The sequence below is a fragment of the Balaenoptera physalus genome (assembly GCF_965194825.1).
Source record: "Balaenoptera physalus genome assembly, chromosome: 2".
Classification (NCBI taxonomy): domain Eukaryota; kingdom Metazoa; phylum Chordata; class Mammalia; order Artiodactyla; family Balaenopteridae; genus Balaenoptera; species Balaenoptera physalus.
Window position 1 is genome coordinate 26,194,148 of NC_138883.1, and position 18,352 is coordinate 26,212,499.

General features: G+C 45.5%; 1 protein-coding gene across 1 annotated transcript in view; it reads right to left on the reverse strand.

The window, feature by feature from the left end:
- The window catches only part of LRRC74A (leucine rich repeat containing 74A), a gene marked incomplete at its 5' end in the record, with an annotated part of 38,075 nt that extends 21,126 nt beyond the window's left edge, over window positions 1-16,949 (reverse strand). Inside the window, 9 exon segments of the mRNA XM_082451963.1 lie at window positions 3,422-3,503; window positions 3,854-3,903; window positions 8,446-8,542; window positions 9,586-9,693; window positions 11,964-12,136; window positions 14,883-15,011; window positions 16,546-16,597; window positions 16,601-16,648; window positions 16,917-16,949. Coding sequence (XP_082308089.1) covers window positions 3,422-3,503; window positions 3,854-3,903; window positions 8,446-8,542; window positions 9,586-9,693; window positions 11,964-12,136; window positions 14,883-15,011; window positions 16,546-16,597; window positions 16,601-16,648; window positions 16,917-16,949 — 772 coding nt within the window.
- Window positions 16,950-18,352: the final 1,403 nt, after the last annotated feature.

Here is an 18,352-nt window from a genome sequence, read left to right on the forward strand (position 1 = left end):
TCTGTTTTCTTATCTATAAAATAGAGATGGTAACCTGTACAAGGTTTTTTTTGTGAGGATTGATGTAAAAAGCCTAGTATTGATGCCTGTCACATAGTAATCATCTTATATTTGGTAGCTTTAATAATAATAAAGATTTTTTTAAAAGCTGCATATATATTATGATGGTAACCATATTAAAACAGAATGTAGTCTGTCTCATTTTAAATTTGTTTTAAAATTTGATTTTTTAAAAAAATTTTTATTTATTTATTTATTTATTTTTGGCTGTGTTGGGTCTTCGTTTCTGTGTGAGGGCTTTCTCCAGTTGCGGCGAGCGGGGGCCGCTCTTCATCGCGGTGCGCAGGCCTCTCACTATCGCGGCCTCTCTTGTTGCGGAGCACAGGCTTCAGACGCGCAGGCTCAGTAGTTGTGGCTCACGGGCCCAGTTGCTTCGCGGCATGTGGGATCTTCCCAGACCAGGGCTCGAACCCGTGTCCTCTGCATTGGCAGGCAGATTCTCAACCACTGTGCCAGCCGGGAATCCCTAAAATTTGATGTTAAAATGTTTGACAATTAATTTTCAAATGGAGACTCAAACTGCCCAACAGTTCTTTTACACTTTACTCTTCCCCTCCTCCCACCCTCAGCTGAAGATCTTGCCTCGTACTTCACTGCAAAAACGGCAGCAATGGGATGAGAGAGCTTCGTCCTCCGACGTGCAGTCTACCAGCTCCCCTGCCCCCGCACCCACTCCTGCCGCCTCCTTCTTTCAGTGAATGATTAGTCCCTACTGCTCTCAGAGGCGACCCCTCCGTTTTTGTTCTGGATGCCATTGCTTCCAGCCTTTTCAAAGACTTTGCTCCTCTAATCATCTCCTACTTCTTCTGCATCTTCAGTTTCTTCTTCTCTCCTTCCGATCAGCGTTTTCCATTCTTAAAAACCTTCCTGGACTCTATGCCACCCGTCCTTCTGTTCGAACCTTGTCTCAGTGGAACGTCTGGAGTTGCTTATGTGGTCATTTCCACTTCTTGGCATCCCATTTTCAACTCAACCCACTCCAGTTGGGTTTCCATACTCGCCCACTTCACGAACATGGCACCTGTCAAGGTCACCAATTATCTCCATGTTGCTAAGCCCTGTGGTCACTTTTCTGTCCTTATCTTATTTGACCTCTAAGCATTACTTGACCCAGCTGACCACTTACCCCTTCTTGAAAATACGCCCTCATACGGCTCCTCGGTTCCTCACTTTTCCTATTTGACTCACCACTCCGTCTCCAGCTCCTCCTCCTCCTCTGCAACCCCTAAAAATGTTGGAGTGACCCAGGGGCCAGTGGGATGGCCACCTACTCAACTCTATCTGCACTCCTCGTCTGGATGACCTCATCTTGACACATGGCTTTAAATACCTCCCTATGGCTATGACTCCCAAATATATGTTTCTAGTCCTGACCTGTTCACCAAGCTCTAAACTCACACAGCAAACTCACACAGCCTGATATCTCTGTGTAGGCGTCGAAGGGGAATCAAAAGCCCTCCACGGCCAAAACAGAAAACTTGACTCCTAACTCCTGCCCCACCCAATACTGTTACTCTCTGAGTTTTCCCCTCTAAGTAAATGACACCTGCCTCTAACCAGTAACTGAAACAGAAGACTTGTGAGTCTATCTCTCCCTTCCCTCCTTCTTCACATCAGCAAGTCCTTTCTGCTTTAGTTGTAAAGTAGATTCTGAATCCATCCACCGCTCAGGCACCGCCTCCTCCCTGAGCTCACGCTGTTGTCCTCTTTTGCCTGGACCACCTCACCAGCCCCCTGACTGGCCTCCCTCTTCCATTCCTGTCCTCCTCAGCTGCAGGCTTCATGCAGCACGTCTACACCTGCACGCTGTACCGTGTCGTCCCCACGCTCACAGCCTTCACGACTCCTCGTCGTGCGCTGAATGGATCCCAGGCTCCTGGCGTTCCACGACTCCCACGTCATGGCTCCCATGGCCCGACGTGAGGGGCTGCAGGCCACCGCAACAACCTCTTCTCCTTCCATCCTCCTCCCTGTCCCCTCTGCTCCAGCCACACTGTCCCCCCAGTTCCTCAAACAGGACACGCTCCCTTCTTTCTGCCTGGAGCACTGTGTGTCCAGACCCTAGCACGGCTCTTTCTTCTTTGATATTCAGGTTTCAACAAAGAGCCACCTTCCCTGAGGGGCTTCCCTCACCACTCCATCTAGATTAGCAGCCCATCCCCACTGCTAGGAGTCTTTCCTTTTCTACTCATTGCCCCAGGAATGAGCGTTTAGGGTTTTTTTTTCTTTTATAACACTTTTGCAGTGAAACCTCCTCAGACATCTCTCTCTGTGTATGTGTGAGAGCGTCTCTGAGACACGTATAGAGGGGAACTGCGTCATAGAAAATATATACATTTTCGACGTTAGTAAACACTGTCAAATTGTTCTCCAAAGTGCCTTTACCTAGTAGACTTGTGAGCGTTCTTATTTCTTGCTTGTATTCGCCCTTGATACTCTCTGACGGGAAATTTTTACAGCTCTGCTAGATGACAAGGGAGATCTTTTTGTTGTTTTATGCTGCATGTTTATAACTACTAAAGAGCGTGGGCGCTTGGCTTTCCTTGGTCACTGTCCATACTCTCTGACCATTTTTTTTTTTTCTTAGGGAAGGATTATTTATTTATTTATTTATTTATTTTTGGCTGTGTTGGGTCTTCGTTTCTGTGCAAGGGCTTTCTCTAGTTGCGGCAAGCGGGGGCCACTCTTCATCGCGGTGCGCAGACCTCTCACTATCGCGGCCTCTCTTGTTGCGGAGCACAGGCTCCAGACGCACAGGCTCAGTAGTTGTGGCTCACAGGCCTGGTTGCTCCGCGGCATGTGGGATCTTCCCAGACCAGGGCTCGAACCCGTGTCCCCAGCATTGGCAGGCAGATTCTCAACCAATGCGCCACCGGGGAAGCTCCTGGACCATTGTTTTATTGGGAGTATTTAACACTGTCTAATGGAGCTATAGGATCTCTTATCAATATTCTGAAGAGTAATCTTTTCTATTATACAAATGCTGCACATTTCTACTCCTTAACTATCGCTTGTTTTCTATCATTGCCCCACAATGTCTTTTATCACATGCAAGTTTTAAACTTACTGTTGTCACATATATGAATCATTTTTGTTACAGTTTCTGCCCATTTCTGTTTAATAATCCGTAGTCTCCCTGAAGTCAGCAAGTTACTTCTCTCTACGTTCTTCTAATCATTTTAAAGTTTACTTCCCACATTCAGGTGTCTGCTCCATTCAAAGTGTACTTTGGGTGTGGTTTACATCACTTTTTATAATCAGAACGTTCAGTAACAATAAGAAACCGGAGATGCAGCTCTGACAAGCCGTCATACCCCATGTCCCTCTCCTTTGCTGGCTCCTTTCTCCGCAGAAGACTCACCCAGCATCTGCCCCAGGTACTCTCCTGCCTTATCAGAGAATTGGTTGTGACTGAGATCCAGCGACTTAATTCTGTAATTGGTCTAGAGAAAGAAACAGTGCAGAGAGAGGTAATTTTTGTCTTCTTTGTGACTGCAAATACCTCTCTTAGAACAGTGTGGGCCCCCATATGTCAAAAATTAAGTAGACTAGTGTTCTTAGACTGAGGACAATTTCTTGTTCATTTCCTGCTGAACTGTTGATGACTGCTGCGAGACTTTAGCACCATCCAAACAGTCCTACCACTTGCCGAGGTTTTTGATAGGATTGGCGGAGTCTAAACACTCGCCAGCTCCCTAAATCAGGCAAGTAGCCTCACTTCCCTATGCTCAGAGCCACCCATCTCCCGGGGCATCTCTCACATGGCTGGCTGCACCCACCCCTTGCTTCTTACCGACAGGGCTTGGCAAAACAGCTCTGCGGATTCTTCCTTGAAGTTATTTCCTGTAGTGAAGGGGGGCATTAGCAACGTTCTCCAGACTAAGGCTCCCTTACTCTCCATATCCTAGCCCTGCCAGTCTCTTGCCTTTGGAACAATCAGACGTAGAAAAGGTGGGAAGTACTTAAAGCAAATGTTTGGGCATAAGCGAACACAGGGGAAAAAAGGCAACCAGTTACCATCTCTTTAACAGTCCTTCCCTTCTCTCTCTGCCATGACTGTCCAGGGAGTTCCAGGGGTTGGTACACCATACCCTGTGCACCCATTGACAGCATCAACCCCTAGCCTAGTGCCTAAAATGTGTAACATTATAAAAATGCTAATCCAAGTCTGAGCAGCAGTGTTGGACCTAGAGGGATGAATGAGGCACTTGAAAATCTCAGTAATCACGATGGGCAATATCTTAATATTTTAAAATCCAAATCAATGCAAAAACATCTATGATGAACCAAATTTTAAATAAAAGCAGGATCTGACCCTGTACTTGCATGGCCAGACCTCACTCACCTCACCCCAATCTGTCCCTGTTGGATCCTGTTTTTTATTTAAAGTGTTGATTTTTTTTTCATCATGGATTTGTTTTTGCATTAATTTTCACTTTTAAAAATGTTGCATTATGCTATTACTTACTTGGTTACTGAGTTTTTTTTGTTGCCCCTTAAGTTTTGTGGCTGAGGTGAGTGCCTCCCTTATCTTACCCCAGCCCTAGATTGCTAAGCAATCTAAAACATTGGTGATTTCCGGAGAATAAATGACACAAACTCTTACTCCCAAATTTCTCCTTTGAAACCTTAATAAGCTCTATGTCTCTAGCACCTAAAAAGTACTTGGCACATAACAGGTGCTCAGTAAATCCTTACTGAATGAATGAACAGATGAATGAACCCACTGAAACACAAGTACTTCTTTGGCTGTTTCTGGTACCAGTGCAATAAAATGAGATAATAATCTAGTCAATGTATAAAATTAGGCAATCTATTATTCAAATTGTTGTGTTTATACCGTTGGTTACCAACAGTGCATTGGCTGTAAGAAATCATTTGGGAAGCTTGATAAAATACAGATTCTTAGATCCCTCTCCCTAAAGATTCTGATTCAGCAGCCTGGGATAGGGCTGGGAAATTTGTATTTTTGCAAAGAGCTTTCTGTATTAATGTTATATTAGAGGTCTTAGCCAATACAACCAGAAACCTCTCTAGGAGCTATAAATATTGGAAAGAAGAGACAAAAACTTCCATTGTTTGCAGACATGATCACCTACCTAAATAATCCAAGAAAATTAACAAAATGTTAGAACCAGTAAGATAATTCAATCAAGTGATTGGTAATAGGCTCAGTGTACAAAACTTAATAGCTCTCAAACATACCAATAATAATTAGAAAATGTGATAGAAAACATTCTATTCTCATAAGAATAAAATGATAAAAGACCTAGACATAAAGCTAATATGAAATATGCATGACTTATAATGAAGTAAAACTATAAAATTTATTGAAGAACATAAAAAAGACCTGAAGAAACCATGTTCTTAAATGAAGATATTCAATACTTTAAATACGTCAATTCTTTCCTGAATTTACCTAGAATATTAAATATAACCCCAACCAAAATCCCAGTAAGTTTTCTTTTTAATGGAACTTGACAAAATGATTCTAAAATTCAACTGGAGGAGAAACCACACAAGAATAGCCAAGATTACTTTGAAAAAGGTCAGACTTTGTCCACTCAAATATAAAATATATTATAGCATATCATATAATTATAAAACTAATATATTGCATATTACATACTTGATATATCATTTTAATTACAACTAATTATTATATTATATAGCATATTATAATTTTAACATTCTAAGCATACTAAAACAGTACAGTGTTGGCATAGAAATAGATTGATGAAGTGAGATAGAGACTCTAGAAAGGAACTTATATTTATACGGGAATTTAATAGACGATGACATTCAAATTAGTTAAGGGTAGATTATTCAACTAATGATGCTGGGGCACCTGGCTATGAGTTTTGGAAAGAGAATGACTCCTACCTAATGCCATGAACAAAAATAAGTTCTAGGTATATTGAAGATCTACATGGAAAAAACCAAATACAAAAATATTTGAAGAAAGTAAAGAAAAATGTTTTTAAATCTGAAGTAGGAAACCGTTTTTTAAGCAAGATTACAAAAATTAAATCCATAAAAGAAAAGACTGATGAACTTGACAACAGTAAATATACAAACTTTCATGTAAGAAAACACCATGAAGAAAGCCATATGTAACATTCAAGTATGAGTATCTGTAGTATATAAAGAGTGCCTAATACTTAATAATACAAACAACCCCATATAACAATTGGCCATTTCTTAGAAGAAGAAATTAAAATGAAAATAAGCATCTGAAAAGATGTTCTATTTCAATAGTAATGTGGGAATGTAATAAAGATAATAGTGGTGAACAGTTATTGAATACTTGCGTCCTATGTACTGTTCTAGGTGATTCAGATTTTAATTAACGTAATCCTCACAATCACTGCCTGAGATAGGTAATATAATTGTCTCTAGTTTATAAATGAGAAAAGTGAGTCACAGAAGGGTTAAATAAATTGCCTAGTGTCAAAGCTGGGATCTGAACCCAAGTACTGTGACTTCAACACACTTAACCATCTGGTTCACAAACAGCTTGGTAATAACCCTTCTGGTGGAGATATAGGGGAAACAGACATTCCACTGGTGGAATTATAACCTCGTATAGTCTTCTTAAGGGAAATTTGGAAATTACTTTTTAACTTCACCAAAACGGGTATACCTTATATTGAATAATTCTGCTCCTGGGTGTCTATAGAAATACTAGAACATGTGCTCAAAAGATGCATGGATAAGAAAATACTTTAAAAATTATCTGGAAGATTGAAACACTAGAAATGACCTAAATGCACTCCCCTTCAAAAAGGGGGATATTAGATAAATTATGCTATATCCATACCATGAAAAACTACCCAGGAGTTCAAAACAATGAGATAAATCTATCGGTTCTGCCATAGAAAGAAATCCAAGATATATTCAGCGGGGAAAAAAGGAAAATTGGAGAATAATATCTAATATGTAGTAACATTTATATTAAAAAATACATAACTTCTGTTTCTGTATTTTCTCTCTGGATACTTTTAAGATCTTTTTATCTTAGGTGCTTTTACTATGATATACTCAGGTGTGGATTTCTTTTTACTTTACTGTACTTAGGACTCACTAGGATTCCTGTATCTGAGAATACATCAGTTCAGAAAACATGTCAGCTATTATTTGCTCATATATTGTTGTTCACCCATTCACTTCTTCTGGACTGCCTATTAGCTATATTGAGTCTATTCATTCCTTTATAGTTTTATCTTTTATATTCTCTATATCTTTACCTTTCTATACTGCAAAGATAGGTAAAATATCCTTTTATCTATTTTCCAGGTCACTAATTTTATTCACTGTATCTAATTTGCTGTTGAATTTATCCATTGAGTCTTTAATTTCAATAATTATATATTTTTCATTTGTAGAAGTTCTATTTTGGGGGGGATCTATTAAAAAATAGTGATTTGTTCTTGTATGTTTTATGTTCTTAATCATATCAAACTTGATTTAGAGTTGGGTGCAAGATATCTATTTACTAGAAGTTTCAGTTAATTGATAGTGCTCCTGTGCAGTTTGATGGATAAATTTTATGGTCACTCAATTTACAGTCTATATAGGGTAATGTTACTTCCTGAAGTTCTCAAGGGTCCCATGCTATTACTTGTTAAGTCTGACAGCTCTCATGGTGTTTCCTTGTTTTGCAATTTTGGACTGTGAGCCCGTCTTTAGCGGAGCTTTATCTGTGGGAACCCCCAACAGCCTGGAGCCTGTCAGAGGTTTATGTTTGTTTCTGTTGGGTGCCCCAAGATATTACCAATATAGGACCACTTTGCATGTTCATTTCCTGCCATAGGGATTCCAGGACCCTGCAGATAGTATAAATGCAAACCATAAACCTGAGTGAGGGCAGGTCTGTGGGTAATAGAGTTCTCAAGTGACTTTTTTTTTTCTGTGAGTGAGACTGATAATAAACTAATTAAAAATTAGTTATACTACAGAAGGTCAGGTAGTAATAAGTGCTGTTAAGAAAAACCAGGAAGAGAAACAGGTTAGAGAGTGATGGTGATGGATAGGTGCTGCTTTGATAGGTCAGAGAAGTCCCCTTAAGGAGATGACCTGTGAGCGGAGGCAGGAATGAAGGGGGAGCGGGAGCCGTGCATGTGTCTGGGGTAGAGACTTTCCAGCAGAGGTGGGAATATTGCAAAGTGAATCAGAAGTCGCTTGTCCAGGACAGCCGTGAAGCCAGTGTGGTTGTGGAGAGGGGACGAGAATGGTTGGAAGAATCTAGCAGGGTGTAGACGCAGTGTTCTGGTGTCTGAAATCAGCAGGACCTGGTCTGGCTCAGTTAGACCCTGGATCTCTCTGCTCTGACCCTTCTCTCCATTACATTCCCAATGTCCTCCCCCTCCTCCTTCATAGGCTCACCTGAAAGCTGAAGACTAAAGAGCGAAGAGGTGTTATTCTGGAGGAACTCAGAGAGGATTCTGGCCCCCTCCAAACCAAGATCATTGTCGGAAATATTCTAAAAGGCAAGAGAACACTTAACTATGTGACAATCCCACCAAAGGGCCCTCATGAACAAATGATGGGGGTGGGGGCTTACTTGAGGCCTACACTGAGGGAGTAGGGGTGGGGTGGGGAGAGCAGGGCTGGGGTGAAAGGATGGGGAGGGTTAGGGTGGTGCAAAGGGGAGGAGGAGGAGGAGAGGAACCCTGGCTTTTCTAATGCTTCACCGTGAAGCCCTCAGGCCGATCTCAGTTCTCTGAAGTTGACCTCAGTGACTCCCCACCTCCCCAATTTAGCCCTGGTATTTTAGATGAGCACATTGTATTATTTTTTTTTTTGAAACCTAAGACAACTTTATTTGGAGGGTTTGGCATGAAACAATTGAAAAATGAATTTAGAGTAAGCAATCATTGTAATTCCCTTCATTGGTTCACAAGCATGAATCACTGTGCTCAGAAGTAGTAGGGGTATAAAAGGACATAGTCCTTTCAGGCGAGTGGGAGGGATTTTATATAAGCCAGCCATTATCATCCTAATTGTCTTTCCCCTTCTTTTTTTAATTTTTAAAATTGTGGTAAAATAGACGTAACACAGCATGTACCATCCTAACCGTTTTTAAGTGTACAATTCAATGGGCTGAAGTACGTTCACATTGTTGTACAACCATCACCAACATCTGTCTCCAGGCACACTGTATTTTATGAAATTATTTCATGGCTTTATTTTCTTTAAGAAAGTTTACATTAAGAAAGTTTAATTCAGTTGCTTTACATAAAGCAACTCTAGAGAAGCAAGTTTGTCCATTTAGGGGGCTTATGAGATCCAGACGGAAACGGTTTCTCAGGGTTTCCTACGGCCACAGGGAACACAGTGCCCCTGGCCAGGCTCTCAAGTGCGGAACCTCCTCTGAGAAGTCGCCACCAGGGGAGGGGAGGCCCCAGACTGACTGCAGAAAGCCTGGAGCCTGGCCTGGGCTCGGGCAGGGGACTCTGGCTTGTCTGAAGTGTGTTCTGAGACTCTAAGCATGGTTGTAGGAACTGGTAGAACAGGGCACAGTACCATCTCCTGCAGGTAGTAGTTCTCCTGTAGCATCTCCACCAGGCTCAAGATGCCCTCCTCCGTGATACAATTGTCTGCCAGCTCCAGCGTGACAACAGTCGTGTTGGACTTCAGCCACCACAAGGGAAGGGGGAGAGAGACAGAGGTAGTTGGTGCCCTTGCCCAGAGCCCATCACCCCTCTCGAAGATCCCAGCCACGTCAGAGGGTACAGAGATGCAGGCTAGCAATTCTAGAGGCGTGGCTAGGAACAGGAGAATAGCGCAGGGGACAAGCCATCCCAGTGAGTTTTGCTAGGATGACATGCTTATTCTGGGCACCTCCCTCCACAAAAGGGGTACCAAGGGGGATTTAGAAAAGGGACATTAAAATAAAGTCCTGAAAAAGATGAGGCACAAGGGTGAGCTGAACAGATTTTAACTATTTAGCTTTAAGGAGAGAGGCCTGTGACCTACTCCAAGTTTAAGGAGAACGTGCTATTTAAGAAGGGTATTTAAGCATGACGCCTTTACTGTGCCTGCTTCCTTCAGAGGCCTTTCTTCTAGTTTAGGCTTAAGGGTTGTCTGGTACTCTCTGATAGTCAGGATGTTGTCTCAAGGCTGTTTAGAAGGAGCTGGAACTTAAATCTTAAATAAATATCTACATCCAAGTTAGTCTGTCTTCCCACAGGGAGCAAGACAAGTGGATATGACTGGCGTTGCAGCATGAGGGACTGAGGTTAGCTCTAACCAGAACTTTTCTCCTTCCCTTCCCCACCTCGTTCCCTGTGCAGAAAGGCACTGAGAACAGACATGTCTTTGAATTTGAGCGGTTTTCAAAGCACACAAAGCAGTGAGAGAAGTAGCTCCCATTTCAGGCAAAGGGAAAGTGTGATAGTGTGAATTACTGCGAGGCAGAATGGTCCCCCAGGGCCTTCATGAAGTGTCTTCTGGCCTCCACTCTCTTGCGGGGGTGGGAAAATTCAGTCGTGCTCAAAGGCAAGTGAGATGGCTCAGGGGGCCTCCCAGTCTAGGTGTCATTTAGCAGAAATGGGGGCTGAAGGACCACTTTCAGAGTCATCCTGGGGACCAGCACAGTATGTGGTGTAGCAGGTGGCCTGATCACCAAGTCCATTCACATTCATTTCACATGGGTGAGTATCTATTTGTCACACTCTGTGCTAACTGCCGAGGAAACAGGGATGAACAGAGACCCTTCCTCCTCTCGAGGGGCTCATAGCCCACCAAGTCCAAGGGCATGGAGATAGGTGGAGGAGGGACAGACCCAAAGAAGTATGAAAATGATCCCTCTTATCGGAATACTCTTCCTCTAAGCCAGGGAAACAGAACATGTGAGAAGTTAAACAGTACCAAAGATAAATAAAAGTTCAGTCCATCGGAATGTCACAATGATTGTCAAATGGATGATACAAAGAATCAGAGAAGAAAAACTCCCCCTAAACAGAAACTGCTGTTACTGAGAGACAAGTGGCTCAAGTCCTGAGTGGATTTTATTATTATCCATTTTTTTCCATGAAGCTCATGAGGTAATGGTGAATTCCTAACACTTCATTAATCAGTCTTTCAATGCTCCATAAATTTCAAGATGCCTTTGTTCTTTCTCTGCCCTTCCCTCCCTTCCCTCCCCCTCCCCAGAGAGCAGCACAATCTCACGTCATGTGACTTCTTAATGGACATGTGCTAAGTGCAAATGCAGTTATGGTTCCAAAAATGGGTACTTTTTTTTAAAAATCGAAATTTTTCTTTACTGTCCTAAGTGAACAAACAGTGTTGTGCTGACATACACCTGTTACATTTTCTGTTTTCCTGGGATGGAGTCAGTTTTGTATATAATCAATTATAATTATAGAAAGCTATGATGAGTTCAAGGACAAGTCCTTATCGTCCAAGCCAAGCCGGGAGAGAACATTCTTCCTGTGGGAAAACATGATCCACTCTACAGTGTGGTCTTGAAGATTTACATATAATATTGCAAAAGGCAGACATCAAATGGAATGGCTCAGTAGTGAACTCATTTATGGCAAAGGTGAGCTTTGGAATTGAGATCTGGCTGACATTTTGCATTGTGTTCTCACATTAGCGTTTGGGCCCAAGCCCAGACCAATTGCTTTTCCAGGGCCCACAGGCTGGTGCCTTTGCTTTCTGAATAGGAAACAGCATAGACTTCCAAGGCCCAGGTCTCTAGCAGCCTCCTTCCCAGGAGCTAATGGACATCCATGCCTGTTGGGGAAAGCAACTGGTAGTCATGCAGAGTTTAGGGCAAGGTGGGCATAGAGGTTGCAATGCAGGGTCCCAAGGTGGGGCTCTCTGACTCTTGAGCCTACCACCCTGTCAAGTCCCCACTTCCGCCAGGCTTCACGTGCCCGCACTGGTATGCTCACCACCAGGGCTATAGCAATAGCCTTGGTACCCCTGGGGCCCAGCCCATGGTGGTTGAGGTTCACATAGGACTCCTCCATGTTCTGGATGAAGTAGGAGACGGGCACTACGCCCACAAGTTTGCAGGCCTCCAGGTAGAGCTCCCTTTGTCCGGTGGTGAAAAATTTCTCGGTATCTGCAGAAAAAGATGCAAGTGGATGAAGTAGAGTCTCTCTTCTACCTTTGCCTTATCTCCCTGTTAACCCAGACCACATTCGATTCTGACTGGCGTCCTCTCTTATCTGAGGCTCTGTCCCTATGGGTGTATGTTCCAGCTCCAACTGGAAAGTCAGCCAGTGGTGGGAGACCCTAAATCCAGAAAGCCCCACGTGGACATCTCCCTTTGGGTAAGAGAGAAGGCCCCTGGTTTTAGGCTCCACACTACCTAGGAGAAACAATGTGCTCCGCCCCGACCTTCCCAGGTTGACTGCATCTAGTGACTGAGCACAAGGACGTGTGAGCGCATCCTTGCCCACCTCAGGACAGCTTTGAAAGGCCAACCAGACAAAAAGCTGGTGATTTGTGATGGTTGAGGGAGTCTCCACTGCACTTTTAGTTTCACTACCACTGTAAAAATGTGAGCCACAAACAAAGTTTACCTAAAGATTTAGAGAAGTACCAACTAGAAAAAGCCCAAGTAGGACACAGTGGGCTTCTGAAGGTGGCAGATCAGTGCAAGATGGAGAGACCCCCAAATCCGTCGGAAACAAACTTGCATTTGAGTGGGTTTGCTTCTTTCAAAGACTTGCATATCATTTTTCCTCACAAAAAGGACTGTCATCCCTACTTTACCAATGACAGATCTAGCCCCAAATCAAACACAGCTGATTAGCGCTTAAACCAGCGAACAGAATGGGGGCTGCTCCTCTCCATTCTAACCTCTTGGGGGCTTTTGTTCCTTGGGCTTTAGACCATCCTGACTCGTGGTCGGTGGGCAGAGGGCCTCCCTGGGTTCTGGATGCCCCCACAGCACTGTCCTCATTAAGCAAGCTCTGTTGACACAGGGCTTTCTGTGGCCAGCGGGGGTCTAAGCCAGCATCTGTTTTTTTCCTTCAGATCTCAGAGTCTTTGGCCAACCCACCCCAGACATTTCTAAGACGGACAATGAAAGCTTTGTTGGTGAAAGGACAAGGTCTTTGCAAGGAAGTTGATTTTGCAGGCACAGCTGCAAATTGGCCTTCTTTTCCCAGTGGCTGCAGACCAGGATTTTTCAGCCTCGGCACTAAGGACATTTTGAGTTGGATAATTCTCTGCTGTGAGGGGCTGTTCCGTGCAGTGTAAGATATCTGGCAGGATTCTTGGCTTCTGCCCATGAGATTCTAGTGGCATCCCCCCACCCCTCACCCCACCCTCAGTTTGCCAAGTGTCCCCTGGGGTGCAAAATCGCCTGTTGTATAGGAAGAGCAGCACGTGGTGGGCGAGCAACTTCCCCTCTTCCGTAGCCTCACCACCAGCTTGCTATTCCCGCCTGGCTCATGTCTCAGTTCATCCCAGGAAGCCCTTCCTGCCCCATTCCTAGCATCTCAGCACCAGCTGTAGGGGAACCAGAAGCTGGAGGAGCTGAGCCCTGAGTGTCCGTCCGGCACAGAATAGTTGGTGCCAGATTCAGTCGTTAGGGGCTCCTGTTTGCCAAAGCAGAGTAGGTGACCCCCAGCTTTGTCCTTGCACTCGCTCTGCTGCGGTTGATTCTGCAGACGCCTTCTAGCTGTATTCCCTAGGTTATGTTTTAGAGGCAGCTTGCAACAATGTTATCATTTGCGGGGAGTGGTGGTGGGGAGGGGCAATGAGCTAGAAGCTGGAGTCTGGGACAAAACATCCAGTGTTTCCATCTGCCACCCCGCCAACCAGGTAAAATTCAGTGTCGCAGGCAATATCAGCAGCAGCCTTGAAGCGGAAAAGAAGTTAGGAAGGCAAGGGAGGAGGTCTGTGTTGAGGGTGAAGTATGTGGACCCTGGGGGGGGGGCGGTAACCATGGAGACGAGCGACACAGCGGAATTTGGCAGAGCAGCCTCCCCTGCATCTCTGCTGCCACTGATCACAACCTACCACCTAGCGCCGGGACATGGGAGGGAAAGGGCCACTGGGCCGGCTGGCCTCAGCCTGGGAAGTTTGGGGCCAGCCCATCAGGTGGAGCCAGCACTGTTCTGGCCCTGCTTCCCAAGTGTCCTTTTTGGCACTTCCTTCCTTGGGGAAACTGGAAAGGAGAAGAGGGTGGACGTGTTGTTTGCAATAACAGAGTCTTTGCTCCAACTCAGCCTGCACCCCTCCCCATACCCAGACACGCTTGGATTTGTTGAGGGAAAACACGGGGCTCTCAAGCTGGGGAAACAAGAACTCTAATGTGAGTAGAGGAATGTCGCCAGGATGCAAGATGGGCCATAAATCCTCCAGGGGCCCCTGGAATATGGAATAGGGAAGGTAGATCGACAAGGTGGGGGGAACATAGGATCAGCAGACATTGGCAAACTCTCGGTGGCCTTGGGCAACTCACACAATCCTTCTAAACCTCAGTTTCCCCCTCTGTAAAGGGCAGGTAATAATGCCTACCTCCCGGGACTATTGCAAAGGTGACATAAGATGCCACATGTGGAAACATTCAGAAAACCAGAAGCCCCTGTTCACTTATTGCTCCAGCTTTCCACAAGCTGATGGGACCCCTCTGCTCATGAGTCCAGCCACGAGCATGGGGCAGCAGAGACTGCTGCCCCCGGGCCAGCCTCGGGGAGGTCGTGGCATAAAACTGAGCGCAGGTGTTTCTGCCCCGTTCCCTCTGCAGCAGGTCCCACCGGGCAGAGCCTTGGCCAACTGGGAAACTGATTTCTCCAGCTTCTGAGGAAGGAGGCAAGCCACCCCTCACCCACCAAAGGCCCACGCTCGCTCACCTTCAATCTCAAGGTCTGTTTCTGAGCTCTCCCGGGCTGGTTTCTCTTTTTCGACAGCCATGGGGGCTTCAGCCTCACAGTAGAGTGTTTCGTCACTGCTCTGCCATGCCGACACGGTGTCACTCTCATCTGGAAGAAAAACTCATCTCCTTGATTCTGGAAACGAAACCCGCTGGCCTTTCAGGTGGAGCCCACCACTGGCTGCCCTGCGCCTCTGTTTCTCTCATCTGCAACCCGAGTCCTGGCTGCAACCTTTGTCCCTCAGCCTCGCGTGGCTCAAGGTGCCAAGGGACTACAACCTGCCTTCAGCCCTGCCAGGGGGCTCCCCTCTACGAGCCCTCTTTCCCTGACACAGAGCTGCCTCCTGGCTGAATCGTCTGTGCTAAACGCCCTTCGTGTTCTCTGGAGGCCTCTCTCCTGTCCCATCCCCTGTGTTGGGCCAGCCTTGGACGTTGGCTGCTTGCTCCTTCTTTTCCTTCTTATTAGCTCAGGTGGGGTTCAGGGTCTGCTTTACTCTTTCAGGGGAAGGACGTGTGCTGATGCCTAGACTTCCTCATTGGCAGGCACAGATGATGCTGGGAGGGCAAGGGGCAGGGCAGGTGCCTTGGGTCAAGTGTAAAATAAAGCGGAACAGAAGCAGTTCCAGAGAGTGAGAGGGATAACTTGATTCCTAAGGATCTGACCTAGCTTCTCTTCCTTCCAGTCCAAATTTATGACCACGCAGAAGGAAGGGCTTGCAGATCTCCCTGGGATTGAAACTAATTGCTATGATTAAATACGTGTCCTAGGCTTCCCTCACACTAGTCCCCTGCACTTGCTAGATGTGATTTTTCTGCCGTTGGGCCACTGATCTGGAACCAGCCCTGGGCTTCTGAAAGCCACACAAAGTCCAGGGCTCGTCCTCCCACGTCAGCAGGATGCAATGGTTTCAGGAAGCCAGGCTGCACCACTGGATGGCCTGTCACAACTCAACCAACCTTCTCTCTTCGGGTGGGCTGAGCATTCATGGCACGGGTCGCAAGTTTTGACCACCCGGTTTCTAAGATAGTGGAGTTCCTAATGATTCCATGCAGGTTTGTGTCCTTCTCAGCCCTTGTCCATAGACCCAAGCTCCAACATTTATTTCCCAGCCTATAAGACAAGGTCTGTGTGACAAGGGGTGGAAGTAGCAGTGGTCAGACATTTAGAAGACATACAGCAGCTTAGCCATCAGACGTAGCCCTCAAAAAGTGATGATTTCTTAATTTCCTCATTAGATAAACAATTTTAGAATTCCATCCAACCAGTGGAATGTTGGTAACTGTTTAACTGGCTCTCCAGAAAAAAAAAAAAAAATCCTGCTTTGTAATGTTAGCCAATTCAGGTGGTGTAAATATTCCTAACATGGTTGATTTCCAACTACCAACATTGACATCGGCCAGCTCACAGAATGAAAATTAAAGTCAGCCAGAGCTAGTATGAGCCAGTTCCAGTACAGCGTTGCATCCAACTTTCTCATTCCCTGTTTGGCAAGCCCTGAAGTCAGGTCAATGTCACACATCACCCCAATTCTAGAGGGTCCCAGGAGAAGAGGGAAGGGGGCCTCCAGGTCTACGTGGTCACTAGGCATTACACTGAGGCAGCCAGAAGGGCCTGAGTGGTGAGAAATGGGATGCATTTTCACCTTTTGTCTCAGGCTCAAGAGGGTCGTCATTGTCCATGGTGCCGGGGCCCTCTCAGGGGCTGCTGCCAGCTTCTTGCCACCTTTCTGCTGCTTCCCTAAGAAGCTACCTGTCAGTTCACCTCTGTCTCAAACTTTGCGTACCCTTCTCTCACCTAGACAGATCCTGGGGGCTGGGGGCTGTAGTTACCCTTCCATCCCAGCAAGCCCTGGGGAGAGTGGGTTTTGGTGAGACATGTCTGGATTTGACCCCAACTCTGTCTGGGAGAGGTAGCTACTTCCCGGGATCATCAAGGAGAGAGGTACAGCTCTATTCCTGGGAGCCCTGTTGAAAGGATGCCCACCCACCTGCAACTTTATGACTTAGGACCCACTTTCATTTCATCTTTAACATTCCATGACCTCATGCGGTCATTGTGATCCACGTGGGTGGACCTGGCAACAGCAAGCCTCCCACCCTCCTGGTGGCTCTGGTAGTCATCTTTTCTCTTATATCCGCTGGGACCAAGCCCAGGCTTGGCTGTGAGTGTGCAGGTGCTGTGCGGGGGCCTCTAGGTGGAGTTGTATTTCCCTCTGAGTCAGGACCAAACCCAAGGCCCTTAATCAGGTGACTGCTTTAAGCCGCCACCATGTTCTTCTCTCAAGGTGCTTCAGGTACGAAATATTTCAGTGATGGGTGAGGTCAGTTTTCTTCTTCACAGTTCTTCTTGTTTTTTTCTTTCTCCCTTGGGAGAGTATCCTCAACCTTGGAGCAGAAGATCAAAAGCAAAGCACGACAAACATATGTTCTATCACTACAATTTGTTGCAGCCAAAACATTGTTCAAACTACCGGGCTGTCTAACTTGAAACCACTCAACCATCATTCCCACCCTTGGCTGTTTTCACATGTCTTGGAGTTGAAGTGCACTTGCAGTTTACTGTCAAGAGAACCTGGAGGCGTGTTTGTTCCTTCTTGATAAGCTATCAGCACATCAACGGGCAGGTCAGTGACTGGAGGGCTTGGGGACATGAAAATCCCTCTTTGCCACTCAGAAGAATGATGAAGATCTGGGAATTTGTGTAGGAAAAACATAGTTAGAACCTTGGATCAAAAGAAATATGTAAATCTGAGATATTACTCATTCCTCCAGGCATTCATTCTGAAAAATATTTATGGAGCATCTATTACATACAAGGCACTAAGATAGGCACCATCGTGGGGGGGGGGATGCAGATATGATTAAGACTTGGACCTTTCAACACATGTATAAAACAAGATAGAAATTGACAGGGCCACTCCTAGGTTGTGAGGGTCCTGGGCAAATAAATACTTTTGGCAGAGCTCCTGTTCAAATAAACAATTTGAGTCATCCTAAATCAGCATGACAACATCATTCTAGTGGTCCAATCTCATGTGGTTCTGTGAAAGAAATACTGAACAAGCCAGAGGGAGTGATCCACTCCTAGGATGACTCGGTATGCACAAGTCCTGGAGACCCTTGGGATATCTGGTCAACCCCATGCTGGTGCTGAGGATAAGAAAGTGTACTTAAAGGAGAAAAATGGTGACTGGAGAGTATGTAGATCCTGGTCTAAGTTTTGGGTGCTCTGCCCGGACAAAGTACCATGTGGTCTCAGGTACCAAGGGCAAATTAGAAAATTTGGAGGAAGGCACTCCAAATAGCCACTGGGCAGCGACACCGCTTGCCTGGGTCTAAGGGCAGTACTGAAAATTGATAAGGGTCATGCTGGGGAGTATTCATGGGCTCACAAAGAGTGATGCTGGATTGGAGTCAGAGGTTTCTGTGTAGATTCATGGGTTTGGGTTT